Raw genomic sequence first — 24,781 nt, 5'->3', positions numbered from 1 at the left:
ATATTGTTATTTAAATCTACTATAAAAATACATAATCAAATAAATAAACAGATGGATAATTCTTAGAAACACAACGATGGATTATAAAAAAAGAAAGTATTAGTATGTAGTTTTAGACTCAAATTACTCAATTAAGGAATTGGCAATATTTCAAGATATTTTGTGTTGTATTTGAGCAACGCCTACTGAAACACAGTTGTCCACTTTTCCATAATGACTTATTTGTTTATTTGACTTTACGCATTGTCTGGGCTGCCAATACATGGACTAATAGCTACATTGAAGATGTAAACATATGGTGCATGTATTTGAAATCTTTTCCAAGACTGAAAATATACTGATAATATTTCTCATGCTCAATGATAGCTCCAGCATGTTTTATACCCGCTCTGTTTTAACCAACCTACAAAAACGATGGCACGGTTTACTCTAGTGCAATGCCATTTCAATAAGAATCATGCAGGTCCCATAAATCAGACCATAACACTGGGGTGTTTGCTGTGGGGCCGTTCTATTCAAAAGGCACGCTTCCATTCAGCAGCAGCACACGTCCTAAATGCGCTCGTGATTAAAGCGATGGCAGGGAATAATCTGCCCGCGCTCAAACCGACAGACGCAAATTAGACATGTAAATGCCGACCTTTACCAATGGCATTTGAAACGAGCTGTCGGAAGTGATCTGGCTCAATGCACACTGTCACCTTCCCAGACTTGGATACCGATGGATGTGTGCCGAACCAAATGGGCCGCTGCATTCCCAGGCCCGTTTGTGATTTTTCTTTCCTTTTTTGTAAAAAAAAGAAGCTTAGAGGGAGCCTGACCTTGACCTGACTATACTGGGGTCGCGGTGGCATTTACCCAGCCTGCACAAACATAACATATGCAATGTGGCTCATTATGGCCCCGTGTTAACGCCACAAGCCTTCCACAGCAGTGTAAACAATAACCACACTGTAAACAGGGTCGCCTCAAATAACCGTTCTGATAATGAATTGCAAATGGGCCGGGGGTTATTGATCTGACGTAGGGATGTGCGAGGCTGGGTGGGGGGGGGGGGGTATTGATCAGAAGTATAGGGATGTGTGAGTCTGGAGGGGGGGGGGGGGGGGTGGTATTGATCCTACGTAGGGATGTGTGAGCCAGTGGGGGGAGGGTCAGTGTTGCCAACGTCGATGATTCATCAAGCAGCTCCCTTTTGTGCACGGTGGCCTTTGACTATGAGCTTGTCACTTGCTCTTGTTATCTGCTCGTGCTCCCAAGCTTACCGCAAAGCCCCCCAGCCCCCACAAAAGGGGAAAGGGTGGACGGGGGGGAGGCAATTATTTGACAGACTGCCTTGATAGTGTGGCTTAACAGCTGGCTTATTGAATGGGACATGGGAGGGAGTGTGGCGTGTGCGTGTGTGTGTGTGTGTGTGTGTGTGTGAGGCAGAGAAGTAGTTTGTGTGAGAGAGCTTAAAGCCATGGCTACCGTCCTAGATGCCCACTTATCCCTCACTCTCAGTAACTAGCGTTCATTCCAGAGGATATTTATTTCCTCATCAAAACACAGTCAAGCGCATAAAGATCAGCCATGTCACCATGTCAAGATCTTAATGGAGCTGGAAATGCATGTGGATCAATACGGATCCTTCTGAGCCCTTCATTTTGGGGGAATCATTTTCACATCTCTGCAGTTTGGTTTGTTACTATCTACAAGTGTTGGGGTCGTTCGCGAGTGATTCGTTCGAAGGAACTGGTGCTTTTTGGTGAACGGAATTAACTAGTTGACTTCCTCAAAAGTTACCGTTCCTCAGTTTCTTCCGTGTGGAAAGCCAGGTGAGGCGAGGTTCAGTCAGTCAGTTGCAAAATGCACCATTTTGATTGGCTGAAGAGAGACGTTCCCCTTTCTTTCATTGGACTGAACTACGCAAGGAGGGCGGAACGGGAAGTACTGAATGATGAACGAATTATTGGAACTCGTCTTTTCAGTGAACTGAACGAAATGACTCGAGTCACTGAAATGAACGGCAGCTCCCATCACTACTTCCTGCAGCAGAGATCTTCAACATCAATATTTTACACCAGGGTCACATCTTGACCGCTGTATTGTAAGTGGCTGAGGGCCATGGTGACAAAGAAGGGTTAGGAGGGCGACTTTGATTACCTGCTAACGATCAGCTAAGTGATCCACTGGAATGCCTACATTCAGTGACCTGATGTGATTACATTTACTTTTAGATGGGCTGGCAATTTATGCACAAATTATGCCTGCAAAAAATGTATCTCTCCCTCTCTCTTCAAAGCCTTAATGCCAACAAATGACAGACCACAATAATGCTGTATGCGAGCACAAACTCATACAATGGGACAAAACAAATAAAAAGATATGTGTAATAAAGTATAAATAAGCAACAATTAGTGAAGTTGAGAAATAATAATCAGCTATTTTGCGCAAAGATATTTGGTGTAGAGGGAAAATAGGAGCAAACCTAATATAGAGCCCCGAGTGGTTAATATGATTACAGTAATCCTGGTATGATGTTCCGCCCCTTGACTTGCACATCGTCTCTGTCGGGTGGAAACCTCATATGTCCAGAACTGTTACTTGTCAGGATTTAAATACAAAAATAGCAGATCTACAAGCTCAAAACGCGTCGCACCGTGCCGTGTTTTGAGCCGCCTTTCCAGCTTGCGGATCTGCTATTTTGGATACTTTTGAGTGACGCTCTAGCATGATCAAGTAAGGCGTTAGTTTACAGAAAGAAAATAATGGAGATAAGAGGTTTCTGCCTGACCGTCATCTTACTGCTTGTTATGGGGTTGACACAAAATACACAGGCGTGACAGAGGTGACGACGGCGGCGTGTGTCTTACCCGTGTGCACACGGTAGTGGGTCTCCAGCTGGTGCTTGAGGCTGAACTTCTTCCCACAGCCGTTACATTCATAGGGCTTCTCGCCAGTGTGGATGCGCTTGTGGCCCTTCAGCGTGCTCTCGTCACGGAAGCAGCTCCCGCAGAACTCGCACTCATACGGGTGGTCACCTGCTGAAATGCACGGGAGGAAGCACAGGTCATTTTGTGTGTCTTAACTGTACTTTGTTTTTGCCTTTATTAAACAGGGATATTGGAGAGATACAGGAAATGTGGAGAGAGAGTAGACGGATGAAATACAGCAAATGATCCGACCGGCTGGGAATTGAACCGGGGAGTCGCTGATCAGAGCATTGGGCCCATTATGCTCCCCGACCATTCAGCCATCTGCCCCCTGCCATGTACTTTTTGACCATATTCATAACCTTATTTGATCTTCTTTAGCTTTTCTCATTACAATCCAGTACTGCTGCAGGTATGAGTCGGTGATAAATAAAGCCCTCTTGATTCTCTTGATCTGTGTGTCTTATTACCTTAGATATCGTATTGCAGTTTGTTAGCACAGTCTTGTGGAACATTTATTTAACCATATGTTTATTTGGGAGGGACAGCACATATTAATGAACACCACACATACAATGCAAATACGCCGGATTTATCAAGAATGCAAATTTCCATCCGTAGTCCCCATACAGAAAACAAGCAAAATTACAGAAAGAGCACACATAAACATACTAAAAGGGTACAAACAGAAGAGAAAAAAGCAACAGTAAAAAAGGTCTAGTTTTAGATTTATCTAAAATACCAGAAAAAAAAAAAAACTACATTTAAGCCCATTTAAAAATGATCACATGTTTGATTGTCGATGATCCATCCTTTTAGTTGGACCTTAAAAGATGTAAAGGATGGACTCTCTCTTATGTTAGTGGGTAGATTGTTCCAAATTGCACTTCCTTGAACTGAAAATTAATTTTGCTGTGCGTCTAGACTGCACCTCACAATCCCCTCTGGTGACGGCCCTTGTACTGATGCCCATTTATAAATTCCTCCACAGGAGGCGGGTATGAACCATGTAAAGTTTTATACACGGCACATGCCTGTTTAAAGAGCTTCCAGTTACCAAAGGTAAAAAAACTATTATTTTAGGACGCTGCAGTGATGTTTTTTTTTTATATCAAATACCTTTATGGCTCTTTTATATAGCTGTTCTAGGGGCTTGAGTGTCGTCACACCTGTGCAAGACCAATTTGGGAAACAGTATTCGATGTGAGATAAGATCATACAGTGAAAGTACGTCCTGGTAGCTCCAACTGTTAGAAAAGGCCTGATTTGTTTGAAATTTTGCAAGTTTAAGTTGACAGTGTTGGAGACCTTCTTGATGTGACTTTTAAAGGCTAGGGTTGAGTCCAGGATGACTCCGAGGTACTTGAACTGTGTTACCAATTCAAGTACCCCCCCCCCCCCCCCCCCAACAAAAAACGCATTTGAAGAGAGTACTGTTCCAACTGTGAACATCATGCACACAGTCTTTTTGGTGTTCAAAAGAAGGCATGAATCAAGGAGCCAGTCTTGAACACTGGTCAGCACAGATGTCAGGACTAAGGAAGTCTCTGTCAAGTCCCTACCATATGACATGACTACATCATCTGCATACATCTGGGCATGGACATTTTGACACACATCTGTTAGATCAGTGTATATCAACCCTGGCAAACGTCCCAATTTTGGGCCGGGGCTACTGCTGAGGTGTGCCGCGCCGTTTGAAGGAGGTTTGAAAAAAAATCATTTTGAAAAAAAAAAAAAAAAGGTTTTTTTTTTTTTTTTAAACAATAATAATAATCAGGCATGCAAACAGCCCCGAGGTGAAAAGGGTGACAACATGCTGTTTTTTTTCGGGTCAGGTGTCACACTATTGCCCTATTTGGATTCAAAACGGCTAGTGGAAGCTGAAAAGCTACAAGTTTGCATGTCTGAATAATGCAAAAACAGAAATATTTGTTTGCATTTGCTTTTTTTCTCCCCCATATATTTTCATGATAAAAAAGTGCGTATCGTATCGAAATCGTATCGAAGTTGTGTGCCCAATATCGTATCGTATCGTTTCGTGAAATGTGAAAATCGGCACACCCCTAGTGTGTGTATATAGATATACCGTATATATATATACAATTATATATACCGTATATCTAGGTGTGCCCTGGGATTTTTTGGCTATCCCAGGTGTGCCTTGGCACAAAAAAGGTTGATAGACACTGTGTTAGATCATTGATGTACAAAGAAAACAAAATGGGACCCAGTATTGAACCCTGTGGGACCCTAACAGGGCAGGTGAGGTAGGGATATTTAACACCATCAATACGGACACATTGTCTCATTGTCACAGCAACATTTTGCTGCAGGTACGAGTCAGTGATAAATAAAGCCCTCCTGATTCTCTTGATTTGTGTGTCTGGATTCTGACAGCTGTCTGAAGCCCGTTCATTTCTTTCATGACATATTGTGATCGTTTCATGACATATTGTGATCGTACAATTAACCATGTGAACACTAGCATCCCTATCCTGGGTATGTCTTTATAGGCATAATAATAAACGTCTGCAAAAACAGGCGGACCTTCGGTGAAAACATTGAGTAAAGTAGCAGACCCACAAAAACACGATGCAAGCTTCTTGTATAACAGCCATTTACGTTATTTGATGTACAACGAAGTATAGGGTTTAAGTTGTCATGGAGGACACTTTTAGGTTATTCGGGAAGAAAGCAGTTTTTCTGCACATTCCAACCTTTGTGAACTTCCTGTTTGTAACTGTTTCCCTGGGAAACGACACACTATCAGCGAAACAGCTGTTAGTTAGCCAACCAGCTACAAAAAAAACATTGATGGCGGTGTAACCGCTATGGAATGAGCATTTCCATTCATGGCTACGACATGCTTCCCTTTCAAACACAAAAAAAGGAAGTAATCAATCTAGGGGTGCAACAGCAAACTAATTGATTTGATCAATTATAAAAGATAATCGATTATCGATCATGTAATAAAATAATCGATTAATAACCGATGCCTACTTTGGGCAAATCATTATAGTCGAAAAGTTTAAAACATTTTAAATTAAATAAATAGTGAAAATAGACGATCTACACATGTGACGCGTTGTGTGAAGTATCAAATAACACCAAGATTCATTGACAAATACTGTACACACACACGTATATATATATATGTATATATATATATATATATATGTTACAGTATGATTGGAGAACCAGTACGATTGAAGAAGGCTCGCTCGTTTTTACCACCCACCCAGCAATTCTGTAGAAGCAACACTAGAGGGAGCCACAAGCCAGGCTTGTGCACAAGCATATATTGCCGCGACCACACACACACGTGCGCGCGTGTGTGACCGGCTTCGAGTGCTATCAATGCATTGAATGGGGAAATAGGCGAGTTTATTAGACCTTTCAATGGGCGAAATAGGCTACTACCTACCCGCGATTTATCAGACCATTCATTCAGGAGCTACTGACCTACTTGGAGGCGGAGCAGTCCGCACAACAATATTTACGATTCTGTGCCTATCGGTACATAACTCAAACGGCGCTGAGTAGGCACAGGCGAACGTCACACCGTTCAGGACGGCAACTCGGTCGCCTTAGCTCCCTCTGTGGTCCTTCACGGGGTGACAGTTCGCCTGTGACTGCGCGCCTCCGTCAGGGTCCAAAACCAAAAGCGAAACCTAAACTGAACTATTAAGTCATGTCAGTTGGTAGGTTAGTATGTCTTGATAACACCCAATGAATGGTCTGATAAAACGTGGGTAGGTAAGTAGGTCGCCTATTTCGCCCATTCAAAGGTCTAATAAACTCGCCTATTTCCCCATTCAATGCAGATAGCATTCGAATCAGGTGGACTGTTAAGATACTTTTATTGTGTTCTGCTGGCTTTTGTTTTAGTTTCTCCCTGACACACACACACACACACACACACACACACACACACACACACACACACACACACACACACACACACACACACACACACACACACACACACACACACACACACACACACACACACACACACACACACACACACACACACACACACACACACACACACACACACACACACACACACACACACACGGAGGAGGAGAAGGAGAAGGAGGAGGAGCTCCTCCTCCTCGCGAGCCTCGCTAATAAACCCTGTCTCGAAAAGCCCCGCATCGCCCCGAAGCCCCGTGCCTAAAAACGAGCGCTCTGTCTTCAATCGTACTGGTTCTCCAAACGTACTGTGACATATATATACATATATACATACACACACACACACACACACACACACACACATATTCTTAAGCATGCTTCTCGATTACAGTATGCGATTAATCGAAAAAGTTATCAATAGAATAAACGGTCAGAAGATGATCGATAGATGGCCTAAATCAATCTGACGACTAATCTACTCTTGGCGCATTAGTTTGATATGGAGTACTGCAGGCCGTGCGGATCCCTGTATCCATAGCAATAACCATAATGGGTCCCCCAGCAACCTAGGTAGCTGTGAACATGGAAGTATAGGGCTATCTATGAATGTAAGCAGCTGACATGATGTAGACAAGGGATTTCACATCACCTAGAATCAATATGTTGGAAACCGTCGTGTAATGTAAGGGTTCCCAAACTTTTCAAGGCCCCCCCCCCCCCCCCAAAAAAAAAAGCACTTGGAATTGTAGGCATGACATTTAGTTTGATACATATTGTGAAAATAGTCAAACTACAAGCTCACAATGCCAGGCGATGTGAGCTTGTAGATCAGCTATTTTCACAATGTTTTCCTCTTTCTTACGTAATAGTTGACAATTTGGTATTAAACAGTCTTAAAAGTCATTACATTTTAACCTTAAAAAATTGCCGATACCCTGTATACACTTATACTGTATGTTGGTTTGTTTCCGGTTTGTTTCCAGAAAACAATGTTGCACATTAGGCTAATCATCTGGGGAACACCCAGTTTGGGAACCACTGGTGTAATGAAGGTATTTGTGTTGTATGATACTGTATCATGTGTCATCTTGTCCTTTGTGTCAACTTGCACAGTTTCATTATACTAAATGTGATTTTACTTAAATGGAAATCTCCCACCTCCCCCATCTGTGGCCCGCTGGCTACAAGACGTTGTCTTTTCTTAAACTAGTAAAAATAAAATTTACATCTAGAGGATCAATCAAAACAGTGGCAACCTTTTGTGACATACTTTTGGGGGTATTGCCTGATGGGTGAGGTTTGAGTTTTGCTTTTGTCATTTCATTTGTCTGGTTTTGTTTTATGTGACTATTTGGACAGCTGTTTAACCATGACGAGAACTGATAAGATAACCTGATGTCTGTGTGTTGGCACATGTATATGTGTTCTAATGTGTAAATCCTATTGTTTGGAGAAGTTAATATGATGGATCTGTTTTTTTATGTAGGGGTTAGGTAAGTGGGTGGGTGGGTGGATTGATGGATGGGTGGGTGGGAGTAATGTTAAGTGTTTTTCTTTGCGTTATTGTTTACTGTCATTTAATTTTTAGCTTGTAATAGTTTTATTTTGTTGTCAATGTCTTGTTTTTAAAAAAAAAATCTATGGAGAGCTGTATTCTTTAATGGCTGGATGTTAGAATTGTTATTCTCCAATAAAAAGATTTATAAAAAAAAGGGGAAAAAATTAAATAAATTATTTCACAGCTACTGTGATAAAACACATCTAAAGGTAACCTGCGGTATATCGTTGCCACTAATATCCCATCAATTATTCTACAAATGGTCACACCTGGCCACAGATCTTGATACTACTTAATCTCTTTAAGGAGGTTGTGTATAAATTTGACTATTTTATTTGAGCTCATTTTTCTCCATGGTTTTCACCCAAAACCAACATTTGCAGATACAGAACTGATTGCATAAAAATAATACCTTTACCCAAACCTAGAAGGATCCAAAGTATAATAGGGCATGAAAAATAACACTTTTCATGCCCTATTGAGAAACTTGATGTACAAATGTATGTGTCGACTGAATGAGTCTCAGAATTCTATTATTATGCTGCTGTCTAACCCCAGCCTCACTGTTACAAGATTTCAGTCTACTTTCTGGAAACACTGGAATGATTGTCTCTTGTAATAGCTGATGTTTTATGGTATAGGGGTATTCTTTATGTATGTATAGTGATTTTTTATGTTGTTTGTTTTTAATGGACCCCTGAGTCTACAACACAAATAAAGTTGATTGATTGATTGATATAATGTAAGGAGAGTTCTCATGGATCTGTTAGGTAGCGATGGGCACTTTCTTATGGTTTCTCAAAACTGCCTTAAAAAAAGAAATCCTCTTTAGAGATTCTGATATAATAAACAGCCACTGATACAGTATGAGGAACGCATCTAAAGATCGAGTAGAGATTTTGCAGCAGACAATTGTTGAGTCTATGCCAAAGCAGACTGAATCCTCCTCTCAGTTTAATATTTAAATCGGTATTTGTACTTGCTCGTTAACAGCAATTATTAGTAGTTTCTACTTTACAGCGTAATTACTCAGCCATACTACTACAGAGGCTTTAGGAAAATAGGAAATTAGGAGTAACTGTTATTCGCCGAGTCTTGAAGATAGACATGTCAAACCGGTTCAATACACTTGTAAGGCAGCTATTTTCCCCATTGTGCTCCATGACATATTACCTGCATGCTGGCTACTGTATGTTGTACATTCATTGTTGTGAAATTGGAGTAGCACATAGCTGGAGTAAGAGGGTTTAACCTTTTACTGTATGCCCTATTCTAGACTATTCTAGAAGGTGTTGTGCGAAAATAGCCCATCTGCAAGCTCAAATTTGTGTTTATTTATGTATTAATGTTTATTTTATGTAGGTTGCAAGGACAATGACTTTCATCTCAATAAATTGTGCTGTGTTAAGTATACTATACCCGCCGTTAGATTTGAGTAGTGGAAGATTTATTTAGCTCAGATCAAAGATAGCAAGTCTTTGCATATAAACCAGCAACATTAATTTACTTGATCATCCTGTGCTGACTGTAGCTTATCAGTCCATCATGAAGTATAGGCCATTTGGTGGACCTGAGAGGCAATACCGAGTCAATATTGAGTCAAGGGATGTACAATAACATTATTTAGTATGGATTTTATTTCTCCTTAGTTAACCCATTAATACCTGGAACGCGTCTGTGTCACTTTCGATTTCTTTGGCTATTCAAAAATAGCAGATATACAAGCTCATAGCGCGGCACCGAGTGCCGCGCTATGAGCTTGTAGATCTGCTATTTTTGAAAAATCGTGAAAATTATTTTCTTATATTTTTTTCCGAAAAACTATTAGGATTTAGATTTTTTTAGAAGCGGCCTCAGGTCTTAATGGGTTAAGCCGAGGCTCGGTGGTCCATCGGGTTCTAGTCTCGTTACGCGCTCTAAACAGATACATGCCTGCATACAGTGCCCATTGCATGTGATTTGGTACCAACTGTCTGGTGATATGTCAAGTAAATAGGCCACCAGATAAAGACTGTCAGCGGTAGTCATGGACAACCCTGACTGTGGCCGCTTCTTCAAATCATGTGGAGGCAAAAAAAGGAAATGGGCCTACTTCCAATGTCTTTATAGGAAAAACATTTCAAAACGTTTCAAAGATAGCGAAAAAGGTCCACAATCTCACAACGCAACGGAAAATAGGGTTTAAAGGGTCACGAAACCCCTGATTTTGTAGTTTGTTTTTTAGTTAAGGGTAATGGCAGGCTAATAAGCAACGCAGCTGCAGCTAATAAAATGAATAATGGGTGTGCTAGATTTAGGTGTGCCCCTGGTCAATGCTTGCACAAGTCACACAATTCAAACTAACACACCCGTTATGAATTCGATTAGCTGCAGGTTGTGTTGCTTACATCACAGTGTACAATAAGGTCCGCATTATGCAGCCAGTCATTCATGTTTTTAATCTTCTGCAGTAGGTTTTTTTTTTTTAACCACATAACGGAAAAGAACAAACTTCGAAATCAGCCAAGGGTTTCAATGCCCCTTTAAGTGGTTAAAAGAAAGAAATAAAAGAAAAAGAAAAATGTTCCAAAGTGAAATAAAGAGTCCAGAGGCATTCCATTCCATTCCATTCTTACACTCTCTGCTCCACAGCATCACAGATCTGAACCCCGGAGGGGGGGCAGAGTAATGGTATTCAGATGTCAATGATCAGGGCTATTATGATTTGCAGGGGTGCTCTCACCAGCAGCCCAATGACTAATTGTGTCCCTGCGTCTGAAGAGGCCCCACATCATTTACCCCCCCCCCCACACACACACACACACACACACACACACACACACACCCCCACACACACACACACACACACACACACACACACACACACACACACACACACACACACACACACACACACACACACACACACACACACACACACACACACACACACACACACACACACACACACACACACACGCACACACACTCCCTTACAGCTGTGCCAGCTATGTAATGTTCTGGATATTTAATGTATTTCACTCCACTGCTGAAGGTTTAAGTCACCGCTGATGACCTACGCGTTTCATTATCTGCCTGTCCAAGTGGCAACGTGCCGGGGAATAAATTGCATTTCTCGTTATGTGGTTGCCACCGCCAGGCCCCGGTTAAGAGACAATGTCAATTTCATCCTGCATGTTTTAGTGTTTTTTTTATTTATGTCCTTATGTATTTAAGCGCTTATTTATTCATTTCTTTATGTATTTAAGCTCTTATTCGTTCATTCATTTATGTTAAGAGAGGTGAGAATGAAGACGCCTTTATGCCAGACGTGTTGCGTTTTTTGTTTGTTTTTCCTTTTAGGAAGGCTTTTCCACGCCTTGTGATGTTTGAAGCTCCCCGATTAAGGGGACGCTTTGATGGGGGAGACGGGGATAAAACCGAGAGAGAGAGAGAGAGAGAGAGAGAGAGAGAGAGAGAGAGAGAAAGAGAGAGGGATGAGCAGGGAATGTGTGTGCGCGAGGGGGAGGGTTGTGGGGGTGAAAATCAATAAAAGTGACAGTCTTTATTTGTCTGCATGAAGTTATCAGTGGCTCCCGCTGTAAGACATTGTGCTCTTTCTAGCGTTTCAGCCACAGCAGAGATCACAATCCATCACCGAGCGCGGCTGGCTTGCACAACGCCGCAGGAATAATAATTGAGCTCAGATTCACCTGCCTTTAATTAGGGGGCCCCAATCAGACAGGCGAGCGGGATGCTAATGCTCACTGGGAGCCACACGGAGGGCTATTTACGCTAATGTCCTGTTGCTCTACCGACGCCTCCGTTAGCCAACACCTTAACCCATTAAAACCTGAGGCGATTCTTTAAAAAATCTAAATCTCAACAGTTTTTTGAAAAAAATCTGGAAAATATTTTTTCAATATTTTTCAAAAATAGCAGATCTACAAGCTCGTAGCGCGGCACTCGGTGCCGCGCTATGAGCTTGTATATCTGCTATTTTTGAATAGCCCAAAGAAATCTTAAAATGAGACGCAGATGCGTCCCCGGTCTTAATGGGTTAAAATGTTGCGTCAAATTAAGCGAGCCTGGGTAAACTAGTTCCCTTACGACGCGCACAGGGGTCTGCGTTTCGACGTCAAACAAATCCGAGACGATTCCATGATCACGTTTAGCAGTGGGTACAAAAGGCCAGGCAGGACCTAATTTAGTCAGGAATACATTACGCTCGGCAGCATCGCAAATACATCGTCCGTGACTCCTGCCACTTCTGTGTGCCCCCCCCCGCCCACCCCCCACCGCTCCCCCCGCCTCGCTCATTCTTTTCCTTTCACCTCCCTCCCTTCTTCTTGCACACCTCTTACATCTTTCTACTCCTTTCTTTCCTCCAGGCTGACTCCCTCTCTCCTTTCTCTCTCTCTCTCTCTCCCTCTCCTCTCACTAAAGCCCAGACCTTGTGTACAATGCGTTGTCCTAATGGCAGGCAGGGGCGCAGATGAGGATCCAGCACAGTGAGGCGGAACCATGGCATGGTGAGTGGACCCTTGGGTACCCCCCCCCCCCCACCCAGCCCCCTCTCCGTCCCCCCCCCCAGCACCACCACCTGCGTCTCCAGCAAACAGCCGACCTCACCTCCATTGAAACCCCCCCCCTGCCGCCTTAGCACCCCATAGCCCCAAGCCATGGTGGGAACGCGTGTCTGTGGGCACTGGGGGGCGTGTTCATTAAACGATAAGAGGCCGTAAATCAGTAGCCTCTGTCACTGCCAGGCCCATCATTCTGTCTCTCTCTCCGTCTCTCTCTCTCTCCCTCATTGCTTTTTTCCTAGCCCTAGCACAATCACATACAGCTGCAAAACACAAAACACTCCATCGCAATCGGGGCTCACAGCAATTGGGCTCCAAGTAAAAAAACAAGAAACAAAACACACAAAAAAACACACTGGCGCACAACAACAGAATATTAACGAGGGCTGGGGCCGTCTTCTACTTTAACCGCCAGAGCGGGGAACGGGTGTAGCGAGGGGTGTGGGTTCTGCCATGACTGCCGTCATTATGTGCCCATATTGTTTGTGTGTGAGTGTGTGTGTGTGTGTGTGTGTGTGTGTGTGTGTGTGTGTGTGTGTGTGTGTGTGTGTGTGTGTGTGTGTGTGTGTGTGTGTTGTTCGTGTGCGACCGAGGCTTTTGAGAGACAGACAGTGAGAGATGCGGAGAGACAGGAAAAGAGAGAAAGGGACAGATAGACCAAAAGCGTGATATTGAAAATTAAAGGACAAATGCTGAAGGAAGGTGGGAGTGAAGGAGAGATAGAGGGTGTGGGGGTGGGGGGTGGCTGAGGGACAGTCTAAAAAGAAAGAGAAAGCAAGATTAAGACACTGAAAAAAACACCATTAAATGTTTTCTTTTTTCCTCCTAAACAGTGATTCAATGTCAGAGCCATCAGCGAGGCTGCATGCAAAGATAAAGCCTGAGTTACACTCGGCTGCGCGTCGCATCTCGTCCCTGAAAACAGCCGATCTACAAGCTCGCAACGCGTCGCAGCGCGACGCGTTGCGAGCTTGTAGATCGGCTGTTTTCGGGTGCGAGACACCGCCTTGCAAACAAGCATAAATCAGGTGTTAAGCCAGCAATTCAGGTGTAGTGAAATAAAGAGTTATCTCGGAACGTGCTTGTGCATAGAGAGCTCTCTTCATTGTGCCGGCATCTGTACGGAGCTTACAGCCTTATGTTTTCAGGGGTGGGGGGGGGGGGGGGGGGAGTAAAGTTACAGGGCCAGGACTCATTTTTGATTAGTGGGGGAGATTGTTGCGTGAAAAGGGAGTAACACTAGTTTCCCACAAGGACACCAGCCCCCCCCCCCCCCAAAAAAAAAAAAAAAAAAAACAGCCCAGGTCCAGTTTTGGTGCCTCCCTTGAGGTAGAGATAAGCTGCATGCTGCTCCTGTCTGGGGCGCACACGGCACACACAAGTATGAATGATATTATTAACATCAAAGGAAAAAAAAAAATGCTAAGACGCGCCATTTACGCCATTAGTTTCTGTTTTGGTAGAGAAAATTAGGACTTATTTTCGGGGGGGGGGGGGGGAGGGGGGGCTTGGCTGTGCGACTTTATAATCCCCCCCCCCCCCCCCCCCCCGCAACAAAAGCCCTTCGCGTCATATTTAAGCGATTGCTTTTTCACGCCCGGCTCATTGTGATTTAACACACGCCTACCGACGGATTGAGTTCAAAGTGGCACAAGGCTGCACGTCTCGTCTGGAAGCTGCAGCATGCGAGAGAGAGAGAGGGAGAGGGAGAGAGAGAGAGAGAGAGAGGAGATGGGCATGGGGGGGGGGAGGAGGAGGAGGAGGAGGGGGGGGGGGCAGGTGCACGGGAGACGGTACGTGTGTCCTCGCCGATGTCTGCTGCCAAAGCAGATGCATTCATGTGTACAGTACACAGAGCAGCCTTTAGTCTCAGCAGCCCCCCCCCCCCTCCCCCATGCCTCCCCCCCCACTACCACACACTAATGGTGTGTGCGCCCGACTTGTAAATAGGGCTGGCTGCTCTCATCTCGCCGCCTTTCGTTTCAAATATTTATCCGTGAGCCGGTGAACTAAATCGGCTCTGACAGTGAGACTGTTATTTAAGGTCGCAGACAGCCGGCTGGGAGGGAGAGAAGAAAAAAAGAGAGAGCGAGCGAGCGAGCGTGTGAGAGAGGAAGAGAAGGGAAGGGAGGGAGGGGGGGGGGGGGGGGGGGGTCCGTCCCTTGTGAACGAAATGGGATTCATTTCCATGTGTTCATATTCTGTCATGGTTATAGAGGGGTTGCTTTTTTTTGCCCCGAATTGCAGCGTGCCAGGCTATCATTTATCATTTATTAGCATCACGGCCTCGTCTCGGCACGAAGCCAGAGCCCTGAGCAAAGTGGCTACTGGACTGAACAAGAGATCGGGCAACAAAAAAAAAAAAGAAGGGAAAAAAACGGTCAAATGTAAATGGCTTTTGTTTGATTGCAGAACAATGTATTCCACGAACAATCTGAGATCAGGCGGTCTACTCAGCCATGCTCTAAGGATGACTGTGATTGAGCAGGGATAACAAAAAAAAAAACTAAACAAGGCTTGGTTATCCAGTATTACAAGATGCAGTATGCATCCATGATGCAGGCTGATGTGCATGGTTGCCCGCGGGAGCGTCTGTGAACGTCCTCGTATCCATGTCTACTGAATACTTGAAGCAAAGCGACCAGTGGCTCTGGGTGGCAAATTGCTTTGTCACATACCATTCCTATTAGCAACTGGCATGTTGACCTGACAACCTGCAGTGAGCAATGTCTGTTTTATCTGGAATCAGTATCAGAGCACTTTCTGGATGTAGCTTTTGTTAACCCATTAAGGCCTGAGTCCGATTCTTAAAATGTTTTCTAAATCCTAACAGTTTTTTGAAAAAAATATAAAAAATATTTTTTTCACGATTTTTCAAAAATAGCAGATCTACAAGCTCATAGCGCGGCACTCGGTGCCGCGCTATGAGCTTGTATATCTGCTATTTTTGAATAGCCAATGAAGTCTAAAGTGACACAGATGCGTTCCAGGTATCAGTGGGTTAAGAAATCATAATTACATGTGTGGTATCGATTTCTATGGAACTATTTCCATTTCTATTCTATATTGCAATAGCTAGAGCTGAGCTACATTTTGGGAGATCCCAAGGATCTGTCACCATTGTAATCACAACAAGATTGTAGATTATTGTAGATTACGCTGGTGATTAATCTCCTTCTACAATTTGCTTGCAGATAGCTGCACAGATATCTATATTGTCACAATATGGCATATACAGTAGCTTCGACGATTTATCTTTATGCAATACCACAAGTAAACGCAAATTTGTATTTTAGCATGCCATTACATTAATGCTCAATTAGCAGTGAACACTGTGCTGGCATGGGACTATATTTAGAATGAGTAAGGCTAAAGGTCCATGCTCATACCTTTCTTATATCTCCAGATAATTTTAATCACTTAAACCCTATTTGATTGTTAGCAAGAATAGCTGCTATAAGCTCCCAATGCGTCTTGTTGCGACACTTGAGCATCGTAGGCTATTTTTGCTGAATGTTTGCCTATTGTCACACTCCCAGAATGAGGACACTAGGGTTCTTGTGGTTATTATGAAGGAATACATATTTCTTTTATGTAAAAATCCAGGACAGCAAATGAAGCAAAACATTTAGCATCTGACAAAAGGTGACTGACTATTGAAAAGCTGTTTTCTGTGTTTAATGTTCTACCCTGTGAGCGATACCATGAACATGAGTTAAGTTTATCTTTTCTCGTTTGAGAGACCAGAGGCTCTATATAGTATGGTATCTAATATTATAGACAGAAGATTCAAGCCATTTCTGCTGCTGGGGCCGGGTAAAAGTAACAAGTAGCCGTGGTCCAAGTGAAAAAGCAACTAGATTTAGCAAACAGTTTAACTACCACACTCTACTGAATTGTAGTTAAGCTAGTTGTTCGGCTACTCTACTAAGAAATCTGAAATAGTCATACAAATTTCATATATTGTCTCTGTTCGGTGGAGATGTCCAAAACTGTTACTTTTCAGGATTCAAATTTAAAAATAGCAAAAGCAGCAGATCTACAAGCTCAAAACGCGTAGCTTTGCAGCACGTTTTGAGCTTGCAGATCTGCTACTTTTGATGCTTTTGTGACGTTGTAGTATGATCAAGTAGGGCGTTGATTTACGAATAAACCCCAAAAGTTAGAATATGGAGATAAGAGGTTTCTGCCCGCCAGCAATGATATGTATATACTGTATGTATAGTATATGGCTGTCAAAATAACGCATGTGATTAATTTGTACAGCGGGGGGTGCTATTTGTTTTTGCTGTGTAATGCCAGATGCCAGCCGCGTGTTCTCCTATGACTCTTCTTGTTTCCTCGCTTCGACACACACACACACACACACACATAGGGGCGGCCATAGCTGAGTGGTTAGTGAGCCCGCCTAGGGAACCAGCTGGCCCTGGTTGCCCCAGGTTCGATTCCAGGCTATCCCAGCATATGTGCCGATGATATGAAATTTGTCCCTGAGCAAGACTCTTAACCCCAATTGCTCACAGGTTCTCATTGGAAACAAGACCGCAAGGACTTTCATGAACGACCTGTTAAAAGGAATTATCCTTATCCTTACACACACACACACAAGCACGCACACACACGCACACACACACGCCTCTTGACTCATCTAGTCTGCTCCACTTGAAAATAGTTTGCAGTTCTTGTCACTTCCTGAAGATAACAAGTGTGCTGAGCCTCGTTGTTGATGGACAAAGTGTTCTGGACAAAAGTAAATTAATAATACGCTTTTCCTCTTTCAATTTCTCCCTAGCACGATTTGGATAGACCTTTTTTGTTCACGGCCAGAAAAAAAAACAGCACAAGTGTTGTTTGTAAATATGTAGCGTTTGAGACAAATTAATGATAATCACATGAGCAGTGGCTGAGCTCCATTCTGCTTGGTTGCTCATTCAGAACAATATATTTCTTCAGTCCAAACAACTCCCATTGTCCCTTCAGTGTGGGAATTATGAAGCAAACATTAGCTGCAGCAGGAATCAAGTGAGTTTGCAAACAGTACTGGCCAACAAAATACTTCTAAGAAACCTGTTGATTATTTGTTTTTGTAAACTAAGTTGTTCTGCCAACATGAGCGACAACCTTGACATTTTGGTGTAAAATTAAGAGTGTGCCCACTTCTGCAGACACCACTACACCACTGGATATACCCCCTTTTGTGTGGATATCTCATACATTTGGCTGTAGTTTGGTTCCAAATTTGTATATCCCTTACTTAAATTGTGATGTGAAAACTTTTGAAAGTTTTGAAATTCATGTGATAATTAACTCTTACCCTGCCAGAGTTTTTTCAAAAAGTCTGTAGCCTCTGCCAGGGTTTTGACCGATTTTGGTACCTTTTCGCATAGCCACAGAATATTTTTCTCCAGTATGATTGATCCCAGATAATTTCTAATCACAGATGAGATTCAGGTGTGGTTTCACAAATGTCAACGAGGTCAATTTGACCTTGTTGTCATGTGTTGTTTGATGTTTGAAAATAGCTCAAAACCAGTAGTTTCAAACCAAAAAACATTGTGAATTGTTTGTCCGTTTCAATTTTAACATTGAAGTGGATGGAGCAGCAAATCTTTGGGAATTGTTATCTCCTTATTCGTTTGGAATATCGAAAAGGTGTCAATCTTAAATAATTAGAGAATCTTTTTAGAAAAACATTTTTTTTTTTTTTTTTAAAGACGTTTTTAAACGTCTTTGGCAGGCAATAGCTGAAGGCCCAAAGACGTTTATAAACGTCTTTGGCAGTTATAGAGTTAAGAAATAAGTAAAAAAATTAATAATCTAATCCTCATTTGTCCATGACCATGTAAACACCATATCGTCTCTGTCAGATAGAAACCTCATATGTCCAAAACTGTTACTTTTCAGGATTTAAATAAAAAATATTGCAAAAGTAGCAGATCTACAAGCTCAAAACACGTCGCTTCGCACCACGTTTCGAGCTTCTGGATCTGCTACTTTTGATGCTTTTGTGTGACGCTGTAGTATGATCAAGTAGGGCATTACTTTACGAAAAAACACACAAAAAGTTAGAATATGGAAATAGGAGGTTTCTGCCCGACAGCGACGATACACTACATTAACCCATTGATACCTGGAACGCTTCTGTGTCACTTTAGATGCCTTTGGCTATTCAAAAATAGCAGATATACAAGCTCATAGCGCGGCACCGAGTGCCGCGCTACGAGCTTGTAGATCTGCTATTTTTGAAAAATCGTGAAAAAATATTTTTTATATTTTTTTCAAAAAACTGTTAGGATTTAGATTTTTTTAAAGAATCACCTCAGGTCTTAATGGGTTAATACCCTGTCGGATCAAAATAGTGTTCATGGTTTAGCCATGATTTTTCAGGCTTAACCTCGCTTGGCTGACAGTAACTTCCAACAGGTGCACAAAAGGGCTGCAACTTACCAGTGTGCGAGCGCAGATGGCGTTTGAGCGCCGTGTGGCTGGGGAAGGTGCGGTTGCACTCGCTGCAGATGTAACTGCGCACGCCGGCGTGGACCTCCATGTGCTGCTGCAGCATCGGCTGGGTCTGGAAGCGCTTCCCGCACAGCAGGCAGAAGATGGCCATGTCCGAACCTGCAGGAAGGAGGACAAACAAGACATGTCTTCATTTCAACGTGACGTTCTTTATATAGCAGAGACTTTCAACCTTTTCACCCGTTAAAACCCGGGAAAGCAGCCGTGTCATTTTAGATTTTAGCTATATATATACGTGGGCAAGCTTTTCGGCACACTCTTAACCCATTAAGACCTGAGGCCGCTTCTAAACATTTTCAAAATCCAAAAAAAAAAAATCGGAAAAAAATATTTTTAAAATAATGTTCACGATTTTTCAAAAATAGCAGATCTACAAGCTCGTAGCGCGGCACTCGGTGCCGCGCTATGAGCTTGTATATCTGCTATTTTTGAATAGCCTAAAGAAATCTAAAAGTGACACAGATGCGTCCCAGGTATCAATGGGTTAAAATTTAGAACAGTGTTTCTCAAAAATAGCAGATGTACAAGCTCAAATACATATCATTTTGGGGGTCGTTGGCACGATAAAATTTGAGAACTACTGATTCAGGAGGTATTTTGTAGAATCGGCCTCAGGTCTTAATGGGTTAAATGTCAAGGACCCCCAGTTTGATATGCATTAGTCCGAGGACCCCCATTTTATACATTTGTTTTTAATCTCTGGGACCCCGATCTACACTGTAAAATCCTCAGTGTTAATTTAACTCTGAGAGTGTACAAATGGAACCAAGTGGACCCATGATATTGGTTATAAGCCTCTCATGTCCTTGTATCACGCAGGGCAAATAATGTCTACTAATCAATTATACAATAAAACATTTGATTTAAACATACAAACAATAGTGCCATCAGCATCTACAATTTTGTGACGGTTGCCAACATTTGTATTTGTAAATCTTAATGCAGTGCTTCTTCTATTTCTGGTGATTTTTTTGCTGAATGTCCCCCCCCCCCCAAATAAATTGGGATGCTGAGGTTCAAGTGGTTAATTGTTTCCATCCAGTTCTAAGTCTGTAGTTGAGCGGAGCGTTTTAGAGACTTGTGAGTCAGAACAGATTGCCAACATGAGGACGGTTACAGTATCAACTCGCAACAGTGATCGCTTCCCAACTTTGTCACAAAGAGCACAATACCATTCTCAGGTGAAATCTTGGCACTCGCGCTAACTGCGAAGGCTAGCCTAAACCCTCTGAAGGTCAGTGTCAAGGCACCATTGTACCACCAGCTTTGTTCCGACATCGAGCACACTGAAGATTGTGCGAAGAACGTGAGAGTGATTGAGATGTGCATCGCCGCGTGGGAGACGCGACAATGGCAGGATTTGTGCAGGGGGGGTCAAAGGCACTTTTCTCGCCTGCCTTTTTTCCCCAGCTCCATAGGCTTCCGTGGAAAGTGCTTTATTTGTGGGATTAAAGGTGCGCACAGAGCTCGTGTTTCACGGAGCGGAGTGGAACGATAAAGATCTCCTGTTCTGTACTTCAATTGAATCTCCAGTCCAGAACGCGCTGTGCATTTTTCTCCGGCAAAGATAAAGAGCCACACGCGGGGGTTTGCTCAGACAAATACACACACGGGTGCGTACGCGCACGCACGCCACGCGCGGCTTGTACACACTCTCTCCCATTGCACTTTTTCAATTACCAGGCTGGGGAAAACTCTGGGGAAGGACTGAGTGTTTGGTGCTCAGTTTCTATTTCATCAGTCAATAACACATCTTTGGGGCAAAGCTGACACTAATTTAAAAATCTATGAAGAGCGGCCCTGCCTCATGTTCATAACCACCAGAGGAGGAGGAGGGTCCACTGACAGCCCCCGAGCCTGATCAATCACTGTCTCTGCCGCACCACCACACCCCGTGCCCGGAGGAGGAGGAGAGAGACGGAGCGGCGAAAGCGCAACGCTTGATTGATACTTGGTTGAGCGCCGGGTGTCGCCGGACGAAAATAGTCAATCGACAAGTTCACAGTGCGATGTGTCGTGAGCTTGCAGATCAGCTATGTTCACACCGTGCAACACGGGCGCACAACAAAGTATCAATCAGGGGCGTAAGAGAAATTACAAGAGGCGGAATGCAACGAGAGAGTGAGGGGGCATGAGGGAACGGAGAAAACAAGATCAAGCGATCGTTTGTGAGCGCATTGGAGAAGACAGAGCGATAGGCAGACAGACAGAGAGACAGACAGAGAACATTTTGGAGACGCAACAACGCTTCTGTGCAAATAAATACTGACAAGCCTCCCTTCAGACTCCCTCTTGCTCTTATTTTTCAGTTCATGTTTTTTGGTTCAGCCGGCCGCCTCTTCCTCTCCTTTCTCCTTTTATCAATGAGACGGTGGCTGGGGTGGGGGGGGGGGCATTGATTGGGGTCGATAGTCGTTGGAATCCCTTCAGGTCTTGAGGCACTTAAGTGGCCTTGATTGACAAGCCCGCCTCTCGGTTCTCTCTCTTTCTCTCCGTCTCTTCACAGCTACTCTCCCCTCCATCTCTCTCTTTCACACATACACAAATATTTCAAGTATCTCAGTGAGGGTACCAGCGTGAGAAGCCCGCCCGTAGCCTGCTCAAGGCTTCAGAAGGGGGTGAGACAGTCATGACTGGCGTAAAAGAGGCGAAGCACTGTGCCAATTTATGGTCTTGAAAGTTTGTGCCAATTTATGGTCTTGAAAGTTTGGAGAAGATGTGAAATGAGCATGGCCTAAGTAGTCTCATGGAAGAGAGGTAGAGAGAGAGAGAGAGAGGTGTAGAGAGAGACGGGTGCAGAGAGATAGAGAGAGAGGTAGAGAGAGAGAGAGAGAGACTGGGGGTTAGGGAACTGGGGAGTGAGACCTGGAGTTGCAGTATTATAAAGAAGGGAAATGTAAAAGACTAGTAGCAGGCCTTTCACACACACCCACACGCTACATTACAATACACTGCATTGACATGTCTCTGCACTGGCCTTCGCCTCCCTATGGCGTCTGTATATATATTCTAATAGCAGAGAATGCTAGCCTGTCCGCTGTATTGGATAATGCACCGGCCTGAAAGCAAGCTTCGGCTTTAGTCACTTGTTGGCTGCATTCTCAACAACAATTTAACACACACACACACACACACACACACACACACACACACACACACACACACACACACACACACACACACACACACACACACACACACACACACACACACACACACACACACACACACACACACACACACACACACACACACACACACACACACACACACACACACACACACACACACACACACGTCATATTCAATTTTCTCTCTCAAGAGCAGAAGAAAGTAATCCTTTGTGGCGGTGGGGGGAAAAAAATCAATGTAGGATGCATATTGTTATTGGTCTGTAAGGCCTATAGAAGATGGCAAAAGGTACCTCAGTGTACTGCTAAATGTAATAATACTGTATACTATACAGACAGGAACAAATATCTTGTAAGAAAGTTCCACTACTGGCAATGTTTTCACTACCACACAATGGTACATTGGAGAACTCAAATACAGTGTCTTTACTTTCTGCCGAGTTTCTGTGCCTCCATTGATAGTATACAGTAGAGCGAGACAGGAAACAAGCAGCAAAGGTCACCAGGCCTGGGAATCGAATCTCGCTGTCAGGCTGCATTAGAGCCTACATGTGGCATGCGCCCGCCTCAACCGCTAGGCCAGCGGCACCCCGTATCTCTGACATCATACTGATGATGTAATGTTGATGATGTCAGTCTTCCAAATATGGAATGATGACGTGACGGTGAGATTATGAATTCACTAAATATGGAAAATATATATATACACACACAAAAGTATTCAGGGATTGAGTAAGCTATCTTGGCCTAAAGGCAGCTTGCACAAGAGATTTGCCGCTGATCGATCCCATGAAATTAGCCACGGAGAGACACACAGACAGACCCTCTTCTAGAGGGCTCTCCTCCTAGGACAACGTAAAAAACAACAACAACAGAATAAACCCAGCGGCCCACTGTGTTCTGTTCACAGCCTGTAGTGCCCAGTGCGCCAGCGCCCCCTGATTACTGTTGGACAGAATTAGGCGCTGCAAAGTGCCGGCCATTCACCGGGGTGTGAGTGTTTTTAACATCTCTGTGCTGTGCTGGGCTGCAGGAAGGTGAGCGAGGCTGGCAGCGGTGATGGCGATGGGGGTGGTGGTGGTGGGGGGGGGGGGGGGGGTGTTGTTGGGTCGGTGGGTGGGAGGCTGATAGATGAAGAGAGTAGCAGAGAGATAAAAAAAAAAGAAAGAAAAGGAGTTGACCTGGGAGGTCCATTACAGTGTAAAATTGAGTCGGGCTAAAGTGACACCTGGAACTAGTGGGCAGACGAGGGGAATGAGAGGGAGACGCAAGGAGGGAGGCGGTGAGAAGGAGGGAGCCAGTGCTTAGTCTCAATCCTGTTTGGATGTTTTGGAATAATTTACCTCCTCTAACCAACCCTCCCTCTCTTCTCTCTCTCTCAATCTCCCCCCCATCTATTTATAATGGCCAGGGCACAGTAAGTGTGTGTGTGTGTGTCTGTGTGTGTGTGTGTGTGTGTGTGTGTGTGTGTGTGTGTGTGTGTGTGTGTGTGTGTGTGTGTCCGGGCAACGTGGCGGCAGTGTCTTAACCCATTCAATCCGGGAACGCATCTGTGTCATTTTAGATTTTAGCTATAGCCATTATTTTACACTTTGGCTATTAAAAAATAGCAGATGTACAAGCTCATAGCGCGGCACAGAGTGCCGTGCTATGAGCATGTAGATCTGCAATTTTTTGAAAAATCTGTGCAAATCTTTGAATATAAATATTTTTAAAGCGAACATTTTTAACTTAAATATTTGCTTCTGGAGGGGGGGGGGGGGGTCCTTGGAACAAAATATTTTCAGATGGTGGTCCGCGGCCAAAGACATATCATTTTGGGTGTCCTTGATATGAAAACGTTTGAGAACCACTGATATTATAGCAACATACGGTGTTCAGAAGACTTTTAGGATTTAGAAGACCTTTGCAGATGCGTTCCCCGGATCGAATGGGTTAATGGCCCTGGAGTGGCAGGGGCTGCTGTTATTTAAGTGGGGGACGGATGGAGCACAGTAATGGAGAGGAATACTCCCCAATGGGAGGTGACAGTGGCCGGATGGGTAGAGAGGGGAGACAGGGAAAAGGAGAGAAATGGCCTTGGTGGAAGGGGAGACACATTGAGCCTCCTCTCTCCTGCCTAGGTGGAGCACATGGAAGGCAGGTCTCAACACAAAGGCGCCTCCCTTC

At 43.8% G+C, this 24,781-nt stretch overlaps 1 protein-coding gene across 1 annotated transcript in view; it reads right to left on the bottom strand.

Moving 5' to 3' along the window:
• The window catches only part of zbtb16a (zinc finger and BTB domain containing 16a), a gene marked incomplete at its 3' end in the record, with an annotated part of 156,041 nt that overhangs the window by 1,320 nt on the left and 129,940 nt on the right, over positions 1-24,781 (bottom strand). The window contains exons 5-6 of the mRNA XM_080436606.1: positions 19,410-19,580; positions 2,856-3,026 (exon numbers count right to left, since the gene is read on the bottom strand). Of these exons, the coding sequence (XP_080292732.1) occupies positions 2,856-3,026; positions 19,410-19,580 (342 nt within the window). The remainder of the gene's footprint in view (positions 1-2,855; positions 3,027-19,409; positions 19,581-24,781) is intronic.

The sequence above is a fragment of the Gymnoscopelus braueri genome (assembly GCF_963280865.1).
Source record: "Gymnoscopelus braueri genome assembly, chromosome: 8".
In the NCBI taxonomy this organism is placed as follows: domain Eukaryota; kingdom Metazoa; phylum Chordata; class Actinopteri; order Myctophiformes; family Myctophidae; genus Gymnoscopelus; species Gymnoscopelus braueri.
The sequence above is the reverse complement of the archived record's forward strand: the minus strand, read 5'-3'. Positions and strand labels throughout refer to the sequence as shown.